Raw genomic sequence first — 12,362 nt, forward strand, 5'->3', positions numbered from 1 at the left:
CACACAAGCTACAAATATTGTTGTGTTTGTGTGAAAGAGGCTCACCTGTAAGTGGTATGCGGCGTGTACACGTAACGAGCGGGGAACTCCAACACCTCTTTGGTGGGGCGGACTCGCAGGTCTGGATAGGGCTTGACGTGTAGCAGCTCGGGCGAGAGGCAATAATGAGGCGAGTCCGGCGCTGGGGAGATGTCGATCTTCAACTGGGCTGGAAAACGAGATGCGCACACGGGTGGAAAAATGTCTAGAAATGAATTCAACCCAAATGTATAATACAATAAAAGCTTGATGGGCGGCTTCTTATGAGGTCACCTGTGACGGGCCTGAGTCGTCGCAGGACGGAGGACGGTCTGCGCATGTCTGCCAGGAACTTGTAGAGATCTTCATCACTCAGCCTGTCACCCTCCTTTATAAAATATCAATATCATTATTGTGTAGTGTTTGGTAGATATGACGACAATACACAAAGATACAGTTCTTGTGTTGGAACCCATCAATCATATTAAACTGTGTACTGACAGTATTATTGTCTACTGGATGGGAGAGAGAGCATAATGCCTTTCAAAATGAAACATGCTTTAATATTAATAATAGACTGAGCCCGGGTTGAGTCATATGCCAACCAATTTTTTGCCTTTAAAGTGACAACACTCAGAAATTGCGAGTGTGTGACACATCATATCATGGCGTCAAACTGTAATCCAACTTGTCAGCATCACCACTGGGCTGCGTCTGACCTGCTTGAAGAAGTTGGTGACGGTCAGTGTTGCCGGGCGGAAAGTGGCAAAGTTACACACGTCATCGCCGATGCTCATTCGCTCGAATCCCTTCCTCTTTTTCTCATTCCACGTTCCGTGGCCTTTACGCTCTGCGGGCCAAAAAAAAAAAAAAAAAAAGGAAGCAAAGCTCATGTAACAAAGTGCATGTGTGATAGTCAAGTTCAATCATGTGTTTTTGGGACAGTACCAGACTCTGAGTCTGCGTCCAAGCGGTCCAGACCCCCCACGCTGCTGACGATGTTGAGAAGGTGAATAGCCGTCCAGGCAAAAGGCATGCGGAAGCAGCCAAGACGACTACAAGACTGCTCTGCCTGCAGACGCAGTTTCTCCAACTTCTCCTTGTGCTGCAAGTCGTTGTATAATCACCAAGTGGAAAAAAGGCATCACATAAAAGGTCAGTCACTGGGTAAACATTGCACCTAGCCAGACTGCATTGAGCAACCAGACCAGAAAAAGCGTGCATGCTGTCTGCAGGTCATGATCACTGTGATCATACCTTAGAAGAGTCTGATTCCTTCATGACCATGTAGGGTTCACAGCACTCTCCAATGTCTCCTTGCTGAAGAACTTTCTCCAGCTGCAAGAGAAGCACTCAGGATGAGTTATCATGCACAATGCTGCTTCAGAGAGGCACTTGAACTTCATTAAAAAAAGCAGACGAGATTATTGATGAGCACAATAAGAGAACAGTCAGCATTACGATGAAGGCTCCTCCAATACCTTAATGACCAAAAAGATATCGGCGGAGGGGTACGTGATGGAGAAAATGGCAGAGCGTGCCAGCGTGGAGATGGCCATGTGAGGCGTGTGCGGCTTAAGCAGGCCTTTCATCTGATCAGAGTTCAGGTCGAAGTAGAAATTCTCGGAAATCTGTCATGGGAGAGAGGTCCAGATAAGCGGGAAGGGTTGGAGGCAGGAAACGGGAAGATGCACGTCAAGGCAAAGTAATTGAATTTCGCCTTCGAGATGTGAACCACAAGTTCACTTAGGCTGTTTTAAGGCAGGGGGGGGAATTCAATAAGGCAAGCATGAGATCACTGTTTTACTGGATTAATACAATTTTACTGCAAAAAAATGTGATTAGACCTTTTTCTTTTCCTTGACATCATAAAGGGCCAGCGATCCAAATATGGGTTCGATTTCTATCTCAAACCTGAAAACATAAAATGTGCTTGTTAGGCTCCTTTTTTTTTTTTAAATGATGATAGCGAAGCTGCTGACTTGGAAACATCACTCACTTGAGAGAAAGACACTTGACCATGATCCTCTGGCCACAGTGTTCTTTGGGCACTTCGGGGGCAGTGCATCGCTCCACGGCTTCATCCTGCCACACACACACACAGTCATCATGGCAACATGTCATGGCAACAGACGTGTACATAGACATTAAAAAAAAGAGGGGCTGGAATGAGACAGCAAAGCAAACAGTATCCAGGGGTGAGGACAGTAAAACAGCAAGTGGTAGAGCAGCGTTCCAAGCAGCATAAATCATTTAAAAGCAATCGGATGCTTGCTTAGGGCTGCACAGGGTCGAGTGGTTAGCATGCATGCCACACAGCTAGGAGACCAAAGCTCAATTCCACCCTCGGCCATCTCTGTGTGGAGTTTGCATGTTCTCCCCGTGCATGCGTGGGTTTTCTCCAGGTACTCCGGTTTTCCTCCCACATTCCAAAAACATGCTAGGTTAATTGGCGACTCTAAATTGTTCCTCTCTGCCTAAAACAGTTGGGATAGGCTCCAGCACCCTCTGCGACCCTCGTGAGGATTCATTCATTCAGTCATTTTCTACCACTTTTTCCTCACGAGGGTCGTGGGGGGTGCTGGAGCCTATCCCAGCTGTCTTCGGGCGAGAGGCGGGGTATTGGTCGCCAGCCAATCACAGGGCACATATAGACAAACAACCATTCACACTCACATTCATACCTATGGACAATTTGGAGTCGCCAATTAACCTAGCATGTTTTTGGAATGTGGGAGGAAACCGAAGTACCCGGAAGGTGGAATTGAACCCTGGTCTCCTTGCTGTGAGTTCTGCGCACTAACCACTCGCCCACCGTGTAGCCACCTTCATGAGGATAAGCGGAAGACGAACATATAGACAAACAACCATTCACACTCACATTCATTTGTTGATCTTATTTTACTTTATTTTATTTTAAGTGCATTTGCCTTTAGTGTTGCCTTAAGTGTCATTGCTTTAGTGTTGCCCCATAAAATGACATCCTGTAATATATCATTACACCGACACAAACCTCATCGGGGGGAGGGTAGAGTCCCAGCAGGTCGCCGTGGCGGCCCTGCGAGCGTGCCTCTGTGTTGCGGGAGTCCATGTCCTCTGGCCCCGTACGCTCCAGCACGGATGGGAAGAGCACATCCGGGGAGGAGTTCTTCAGGTCAAAGATACTGGAAGCCCAGCTGCCCCGTGGCGTCTCATCGATGGAGGCCGACCGCCGCTTTGCATCATCCTGAACAAGTAATGTTGAGATCATGTGTTGTTATTTCTGGCTCGGGAAGACGTCACCCTCAAGGGTTCGCTGCAGATGTTGTTGAAAGATCAAGAGAGGAATGTGCACGGGATCCGGTTTCCTTTCATCCATCCGCACTCATGTAATGGTAGCACAGCGTTAGGTACACCTGCACAGTCTGACGCACGCACAAATAGAAAAAGCATACTCGTAGATGAGCATCCTCCTACTTTTCATATCTACCAAGTGCACAATTTAACTCGGCCACTGTTGAATCACGTTAAGTGACCGTGATGTCACTCGCCACGTTTACATGAGGAGAATTTCCTCTTTCCGAATGACGTACCAGAAAACAGTGTATACATGGAAATGAATATCCTGTCTACATGCACCGCTATAATCAAACTGAATAGTCAATGGGGCATGCGCAGTAAAACGTAAACAACATCACGTGATTCATCAAAGATGGCGGAGTGTGATTACCACGGTTGTTGGGACAGTTGCTATGCTTTTTTTAAAGCAGCAACTTGAAACCCATGCAATCTTGTGGAAAATGACAGCGAAGAAGAACCGTAGAGGGGATAGGAATTCATTTTTAATAATAATACATTAAATAATATCCATTAATTCATTCATTTTCTACCGCTTTTCCTCACGAGGGTCGCGGTGGGTGTGCTGGAGCCTATCCCAGCTGTCTTCGGGCGAGAGGCGGGGTACACCCTGGACTGGTGGCCAGCCAATCACAGGGCACATATAGACAAACAACCATTCACACTCACATTCATACCTATGGACAATTTGGAGTCGCCAATTAACCATTTTCAAGCATAAAAAATGGCTACATTCACTTAAATACGACTAAAATATTCAGAAGAGCATTGAAAGACACGTTGTGCTATGTAGTATTCCACACAGGGCACTAGGGTTCAGTAGGTGTCCATTAAGTTACATTGCAAGGTGTAAAGGTGACTATAGGGGTGTTATTTCATGTCTAGAGGGCTCTAGTAATATTCTTTCATTCATTCATTTTCTACCGCTTATGCTCACGAGAGTTGCAGGGGAATGCTGGAGCCTATCCCAGCTGTCTTCGGGCGAGAGGCGGGGTACACGCTGGACTAGTGGCCAGCCAATCACAGGGCAAACAACCATTCACACTCACATGGACAATTTGGAGTCGCCAATTAACCTAGCAAGTTTTTGGAATGTGAGAGGAAACCGGAGTACCCGGAGAAAACCCACGCATGCACGGGGAGAACATGCAAACTCCACACAGAGATGGCCGAGGGTGGAATTGAACCCTGGTCTTCTAGCTGTGAGGTCTGCGCACTAACCACTCGATCGCCGTGCAGCCTGATTTTTAATAATAATAAATTAAATAATAAAAAATTCATTCATTCATTTTCTACCGCTTTTTCCTCACGAGGGTCGCAGGGGGTGCTGGAGCCTATCTCAGCTGTCTTCGGGCGAGAGTCGGGGTACACCCTGGACTGGTGGCCAGCCAATCACAGGGCACATATAGACAAACAACCATTCACACTCACATTCATACCTATGGACAATTTGTCGCTAATTATCCTAGCATGTTTTTGGAATGCGGGAGGAAACCGGGGAAAACCCACGCATGCATGGGGAGAACATGCCAACTCCACACAGAGATGGCCGAGGGTGGAATTGAACCCTGGTCTCCTAGTTGTGAGGTCTGCGCACTAACTAATAATAAATTAATAATAATAAATAGTTTTTCGGACGTCCAGTCTTGCAATTATGTTCAGTTCTTATAAAGTTTGTATCAAAAACGAACTTTCCGCTGTAGTCCAGTGATGACTGCTCGCCGCCATTTTCAAAACCTGTGTGTTACGTCACAGCTGAGAATGCGCTGAAAGAACGCAGTCTGACAACTTTCCGATTTAGCGGGTACAAGATAGCTCAATCGGATCGGGGAAAGGAATATTCCGTCCCTGTGAATCCGATTATATATTCATTCGGATTGGCACTTTTCTTTCGGAATGAGGTGTATACAAAGGTTACATTCTTTCTGTTTGAGCAAATAACCCGAACAGAATTGGAATATTTGGGTCCATGTAAACGAGGCTAATGTGAAGCTACCTGCTCGTCTTGGCGCTCGGCGGCAGCAGCCTCATCCAGTTCAAAGGTCTGTTTGAGCAGGCCTCGCTGCCTCTCCCGCTGTCGCTCGGAGCTGTGCGGGCTGTGCGTGGTGCTGTAGTGCTGGTATCTTACAAGGGAGTAGAACAGATTGCTTTGCTAATATCACAACTGTCAATCACGTGGGAAGTGAAATGGGGGGGGGGGGGAAAGCACCGCACGTTATTAAAAGGAACTGAACTGGTTCCAGTGCGTCTACCACTTACTTTCTTTGAATGACAAGCCAGTCATCTGTGTAGACTGCCAAGGCGTCCCTCACTCGGGGATCCAGTGCACTAACGTAAGAAAAACACATAAATAAGTAAGCAGCCTTTAATATTCATGTTCCTTCAGTGTCACACAAAGAAATGCTTTGTTGTGATATCTGCCACACATTTGTCCTACACTACAATTCTATTAATCCTCCAAAGTGGGACATTTTCACGTAAGAATGTGTTGGTCATTGGAAGCATTTTCTTACTCTTCCTCCTCAGGCAGCGGCGGCTCCAGTGTAATGCATTCTTTGTCCATATGGTGGAGCACTAAGTCGTCTTGGGGGAACTCCATGAGCTGCCTGAGGGGGCCCAGCTCCACCCCGGGAGCATGACTGCTCACATACTCCTCAAAATCCACCGGCTCCACGACCTCAGTCAGGGGTAACTGTCAAGTAATATCAGACTGTTAGGCGGACATTAAAATAACACATCAGCGAGAGTTAGGCTGCGCAAGGGAAGGGTGGACGAGAGGTAAGTCAGGACGATGCGTACAGTATCATATGATCACAATCAGTGGCGTCATTAGGCCTATTTTTAAATTTTCTAAAATGTTCTTAAGCCCCCTAAGTAACGTTATTTTATTTCTTAAGCCCCCTAAGTAACGTTATTTTATTCTTATTTTAAAATGTTCTAAAATGTTCTTAAGCCCCCTAAATAATGTTATTATATTCTTATTTTAAAATGATCTAAAATGTTCTTAAGCCCCCTAAATAATGTTATTTTATTCCTATCTTAAAATGTTCTAAAATGTTCTTAAGCCCCCTAAATAATGTTATTTTATTCATATCTTAAAATGTTCTAAAATGTTCTTAAGCCCCCTAAATAATGTTATTTTATTCATATTTTAAATTGTTCTAAAATGTTATTAAGCCCCTTAAATAATGCTATTTTATTCCTATTTTAAAATGTTCTAAAATATTCTTAAGCCCCCTAAATAATGTTATTTTATTCCTATTTTAAAATGATCTAAAATGTTCTTAATCCTATTTTAAAATGATCTAAAATGTTCTTAAGCTCCCTAAATAATGTTATTTTATTCCTATTTTAAATTGTTCTAAAATGTTCTTAAGCCCCTTAAATAATGTTATTTTATTCCTATTTTAAAATGTTCTAAAATATTCTTAAGGCCCCTAAATAATTTTATTCTTATTTTAAAATGTTCTAAAATGTTCTTAAGCCCCTTAAATATGTGATTTTATTCCTATTTTAAAATGTTCTAAAATGTTCTTAAGCCGCCTAAATAATGTTATTTTACTCCTATTTTAAAATGTTTTAAAATGTTCTTAAGCCCCCTAAATAATGTTATTTTATTCCTATTTTAAAATGTTCTTAAGCCCCCTAAATAATGTTATTTTATTCCTATTTTAAAATGTTCTTAAGCCCCCTCAATAATGTTATTTTATTCCTATTTTAAAATGTTCCAAAATGTTCTTAAGCTCCCAAAATAATGTTATTTTATTCCCATTTTAAAAATGTTCTAAAATGTTCCTAAGCCTCCTAAATAATTATTTTTTAATAATTAATAATAATCAATATTATTTTTTGCCTTTTTTTTTAAAAAAAAAAATCTGACGAATTTTATATAATAGGGCAAAAGCAGGCTAATAAGCAAGCCAATAAGCAGGCTAATACTAGCCTACTACTAGTAGTAGTAGTAATAATCAGAAGAAGAATAATGATGATAGTAATAATAATAGGCTAATTAATAATATTCATTCATTCATTTTCTACCGCTTTTTCCTCACGAGGGTCGCGGGGGGTGCTGGAGCCTATCCCAGCTGTCTTCGGGCGAGAGGCGGGGTACACCCTGGACTGGTGGCCAGCCAATATAATAATGATTATTATATAATTGATCACTGTCCACTGGACAGAATGCTTGCAGAGCTTGAGCAGTGTAGATTGTGTGTACTTGTGTAAATTTAATTGAGTATCTTGACTAAATCTGTCCAAAAGTGGGAAAGTTATATCCCGGTTCTTGTTTGTTATTTGTTTTAATGTCTACTACATTCATTCATATCCTGTGCATCTCCAGGGGGCTAAGCCCCCCCCCGTCTTCAGAACGTAGTGACGCCACTGATCACAATTAATGTCTTCAATTGCTTTGGATGATCTCGTTTCCACTTGACCGTGATGACTACACCATCTATGTCCTGCTTGTTCATCCATGAAGGATCCAAGTTCATTTACCAAATGTGTCACCCCCACATCAGGGCATTTTGGACGATATTCTCCCAAACACGACATCTTACATAAGTACCCTCATTCGGGTTTTGTCTGTGCATGGGTTCCAATTGCAGAAATCCTGTCGTCTTATGAAAACAAAGAGAAAAAAGAGCGCCGGCGTATGTCAGGTCTCGAAAACAACCAACGTTTACATGTTGTCAACTTGGCTCATTGTAGCTTTGATGCTGGAAGGCAAACGCAGGTAAATTAAAAAGGGTGACTCACAGGATTGTGCAGTCCTCGCTTTTTAGACAGTAGCGGGGAGCCATACTCTCTGGACACTTGTTTCCGAACCTCTGAAGCCACGGTCCTGAGAAAGAAGACATAAGGAATAAATAAATAAATATTTTTTTCAACATGTGCACTTACTGTACAACAACACCGGTGTGTGATAATAAAAGTAAATGTAAAAAATCTACTCCTTTCATTCATTTGAGGAAATACTACATTTTACAGTAACTCCCATATATGCAAGAATAAACCACCAGATAAATAATGTTATTTTATTCCTATTCTAAAATGTTCTTAAGCCCCCGAAATAATGTTATTTTATTCCTATTTTAAAATGTTCTAAAATGTTCTTAAGCCGCCTAAATAATGTTATTTTATTCCTATTTTAAAATGTTCTAAAATATTCTTAAGCCCCCTAAATAATGTTATTTTATTCCTATTTTTAAATGTTCTTAAGCCCCCTAAATAATGTTATTTTATTCCTATTTTAAAATGTTCTAAAATGTTCTTAAGCCGCCTAAATAGTGTTATTTTATTCCTATTTAAAAATGTCCTTAAGCCCCCTAAATAATGTTATTTTATTCCTATTTTAAAATGTTCTTAAGCCCCCTAAATAATGTTATTTTATTCCTATTTTAAATTGTTCTAAAATGTTCTTAAGCCCCTTAAATAATGTTATTTTATTCCTATTTTAAAATGTTCTAAAATATTCTTAAGCCCCCTAAATAATTTTATTCCTATTTTAAAATGATCTAAAATGTTCTTCATCCTATTTTAAAATGATCTAAAATGTTCTTAAGCTCCCTAAATAATGTTATTTTATTCCTATTTTAAATTGTTCTAAAATGTTCTTAAGCCCCTTAAATAATGTTATTTTATTCCTATTTTAAAATGTTCTAAAATATTCTTAAGCCCCCTAAATAATTTTATTCCTATTTTAAAATGTTCTAAAATGTTCTTAAGCCCCCTGAATAATGTTATTTTATTCCTATTTTAAAATGTTCTTAAGCCCCCTAAATAATGTTATTTTATTCCTATTTTAAAATGTTCTTAAGCCCCCAAAATAATGTTATTTTATTCCCATTTTAAAAATGTTCTAAAATGTTCCTAAGCCTCCTAAATAATTTTTTTTTTACAAAAAAATTTGACAAATTTTATATAATAGGGCAAAAGCAGGCTAATAAGCAAGCCAATAAGCAGGCTAATACTAGCCTACTACTAGTACTACTAGTAGTAGTAATAATAATCAGAAGAAGAATAATGATGATAGTAATAATAATGCAAGAATAAACCACCAGAGACCCTTAAAGTTGGACCAGTCTAAAGTCCAACATACAACATCCGCAGTCCCCTTCTGTTGTCAAGTTCCCAAGTCAGCGATGCTCACACAACAGCTGTTCTGAATGGAGATGCAGGAAGATCTCACAAAAAGCCGCGATGGCTGGCGAGGAAGCTAAACAGGCACACAGCCAAAGCTCTCATTTCTGCTCTTGATGGAGTAACAGCAAATGAGAGGCTTAAAAAGGGAGTGACAAAGCGAGGGAGCAAATTAAAAAAAAAACTCCCGACAACCTCGCAATCCAATCTCAGTGAGACAGCAGACAGCTGCTACTTGAAAGTCAGCAAATGTCTTGTTTCTCTCGTGCAGACAGCTGCAAAGCAGCAGGCCCTGCTGATGACAAACTGTGGATATGTTTTATACTTAAATGCAACTAACACATCTCCTCCCACGTTGCTCTTTAGTTAAGGAGCCAACCATAACCATAAGAAGCAGTTTCTGCGCTTCTTTCTGTGCACCTCCATTTATAACAGGAAATAGGAAAGCGATCAACCGCAAAGGGCAACAGCCAGAACACAAATTCCCACCCTTTCCTGCATCCGGCACAACACAATACATCCCACTGAAGGAGAGGAGGATATTTGGGGAATGCTGTGAAAAAAGAATACAGTACTATTGAGCTTGTACAACAAAATGACACACAACAGGTCATGTGATGGAGCCAATAATAATAAAAAAAATTATATTCTTACAGCCGGTTTTGTTCTCACCATCCTGTGAAGAAGCTTTAAAAAGATCTACAACGTTAATTAAGACTGACTAGAAGGTGATAAGCTCTAAAGCTGGCCCTGGAATAACATCAGATCCGAACAAGAGCTTAGTAAGTTCCAAACTGTGGGGCCACTAACATTTTTGTACATACATTTTTGTGTATAGAGCATCTTTGGCCAAGATATTGCTTGTATTATAATTTCTGACAATATCATCTCGTTGGTAAAGTAAATATATGAAAGCATAGCAGAGCCTGGTATTGATATTATACACTAAATAAATATAATAGTGAAACTTTAGGTATGGTTTCAGAAAATATGGTTGAATATTTCTGCATTAAATCAAAAGATTGTGAAACGGGAAGTACACACACATTACAGTAAGTCAGCGTAGTAGACGAGTGTTTACTTTGCTGGACTTCAAAGTAAAAATGAAACTCATGTAGTAATATTGTCATAATCATTAAATGAGCAACAATAAAGTCCTTCCAAGTCAGGCACTAGTTAATGACGTCACACCTAGCTTCGTTGTAGTGTGATGACACTCTTAAGGAGACACTACGTAAAAACACTAAAATAAACGAATTTAAACAATGTAGTCCTCTATTCCATTCTGATACAACTTATTTTACTTAACTTTTGTATTATTATTAGGTTAGGTTACACAAAGTAGGCTCGCTATCAACAAGCAAACAATACAACTTCTCACCGGTTGATTTTGTGAGCAAACGCCCGCCGTTCGCTGGCTGTAGACGTCATGGCGTGTCCCCCATGTAAACTCCTCCAAGAAGAGCAGGGAGTCGTACTTTCGCTGCGTCCCGTCTGTCGCTTGTGTGTTTTTTTACGGCGTGGAGAGGACAGGAGAGAAGAGAAGACCGCTTCCACGCTGGGGGACCTGGCCGGGATCCCTTGTTCCTCCTAGCGGCTGGGAGGCGAGCCAGTGTCAAGCCGAGCGTGATAAATAACCTCACTTCCGGCGTAGCTTCAAATTAAAACACACTATATGCTTATTCGTCTTATTTTTTTACTTTAACGTAGACGTGAAGGCGCATTGGTTTTAAAAACTACATACCCGTCATGTTTCAAACAATATGTACATCTAATGGCTGTATGGGCGCTTATCGTCATGCAAGCTTTGACGTCATTTTATTATATTTCCGGTCTGCCTTTGTGTTCCGTGTAGCTTGCGCAAGGTGTACCTGAATGCACCATCTGTTCATGCAGACATCTCACCTGACCGGTTTTCAAGCGATGTGGGAATGCCTGCTCGTTTCTCTAAAAATATAACACACAGGAAATCATGAGAATAACTTTAAAGAGCATAATGTCAAATTTCAGATATTAAAGCACAATAAAGCAAACTACTTTAAAGACAAAATCAGCATAACAATAAACAGTACAGTATTATTTCTTTGTTGTCATGTCATGTTATTGATGCACAATGGCGACACCTATCGATGATGCCATAGTAGGGTGTTATAGCAAGCCAGTACCAGCAGGGGGTACTGTTGACCACCTGTACAAATGAAATAATGTCATATTTGACCTCTGCAGGGGCTGTGTGGTGCATATTTGATCAAAACACAGCTATAGTCAGATCCATACATGTATTTTCCATAACTCTGTAGTTGAGTTGGAGCCTATTTGAGTGGACTTTGTGGGAGGGGGGTGGGGGTACACTCTGGACTAACTGACTCCAAATTATGTTTAAATGTTAAGTGTATGATTTTTATATCTTAAATTGTCATCAGATTGTAATGAAAAGTCCACATCATTTTACATGCCCCCCCTCCACCCATGAAGGCTTAATATATATAAGTATATAGAGTAACATTGCAATGCTGCAGCCCTCCCTCATTGTGCCCCCATATTGTCTTATTCAGCACCCTGGAGAGCGGCTGCAGGTACCCTAGTTGAAAGCAATGGGCCCTTGAAAGGCATGAAAACAAAAGGAAATCCTTATGTTAAGATGTAGGGAGCATTAGATGATTTTCCATTAGCAACCCCTAATTTCTTTAATATGCAAGCCTAATATTTAATAATATCCCTTGTTTTGTGTGACATTGCAGCATCCTCGCCTCCTAAGAACACACCCCGCTTTCCTCCTTCCGTGCACACACCTTCCCTGCCTGCGTCCTCGCTCTGCCGTCTTTCAATTCCTCGATGGCCACCATTGTTGTTGGAGTGCCCAGCCCCCC

General features: G+C 41.1%; 1 protein-coding gene across 3 annotated transcripts in view; it reads right to left on the reverse strand.

Annotated features, from left to right (window-relative positions):
- dock6 (dedicator of cytokinesis 6) overlaps positions 1 to 11,231 on the reverse strand; it is a 37,514-nt gene extending 26,283 nt beyond the window's left edge. For all 3 annotated transcript variants that reach the window (XM_078797454.1, XM_078797455.1, XM_078797453.1), the window contains exons 1-14: positions 10,874 to 11,231; positions 8,110 to 8,194; positions 5,868 to 6,046; positions 5,614 to 5,682; positions 5,351 to 5,477; positions 3,032 to 3,244; positions 2,018 to 2,103; positions 1,866 to 1,932; positions 1,500 to 1,649; positions 1,276 to 1,356; positions 967 to 1,123; positions 738 to 868; positions 313 to 406; positions 46 to 208 (exon numbers count right to left, since the gene is read on the reverse strand). In XM_078797454.1, the coding sequence (XP_078653580.1) occupies positions 46 to 208; positions 313 to 406; positions 738 to 868; positions 967 to 1,123; positions 1,276 to 1,356; positions 1,500 to 1,649; positions 1,866 to 1,932; positions 2,018 to 2,103; positions 3,032 to 3,244; positions 5,351 to 5,477; positions 5,614 to 5,682; positions 5,868 to 6,046; positions 8,110 to 8,194; positions 10,874 to 10,923 (1,652 nt within the window). In that variant the 5' untranslated portion in view covers positions 10,924 to 11,231. The remainder of the gene's footprint in view (positions 1 to 45; positions 209 to 312; positions 407 to 737; positions 869 to 966; positions 1,124 to 1,275; positions 1,357 to 1,499; positions 1,650 to 1,865; positions 1,933 to 2,017; positions 2,104 to 3,031; positions 3,245 to 5,350; positions 5,478 to 5,613; positions 5,683 to 5,867; positions 6,047 to 8,109; positions 8,195 to 10,873) is intronic.
- Positions 11,232 to 12,362: the final 1,131 nt, after the last annotated feature.

Source organism: Doryrhamphus excisus, linkage group LG16 (genome assembly GCF_037039965.1).
Source record: "Doryrhamphus excisus strain RoL-2023G ecotype Guam linkage group LG16, RoL_Dexc_Guam_v1.1, whole genome shotgun sequence".
NCBI lineage: Eukaryota > Metazoa > Chordata > Actinopteri > Syngnathiformes > Syngnathidae > Doryrhamphus > Doryrhamphus excisus.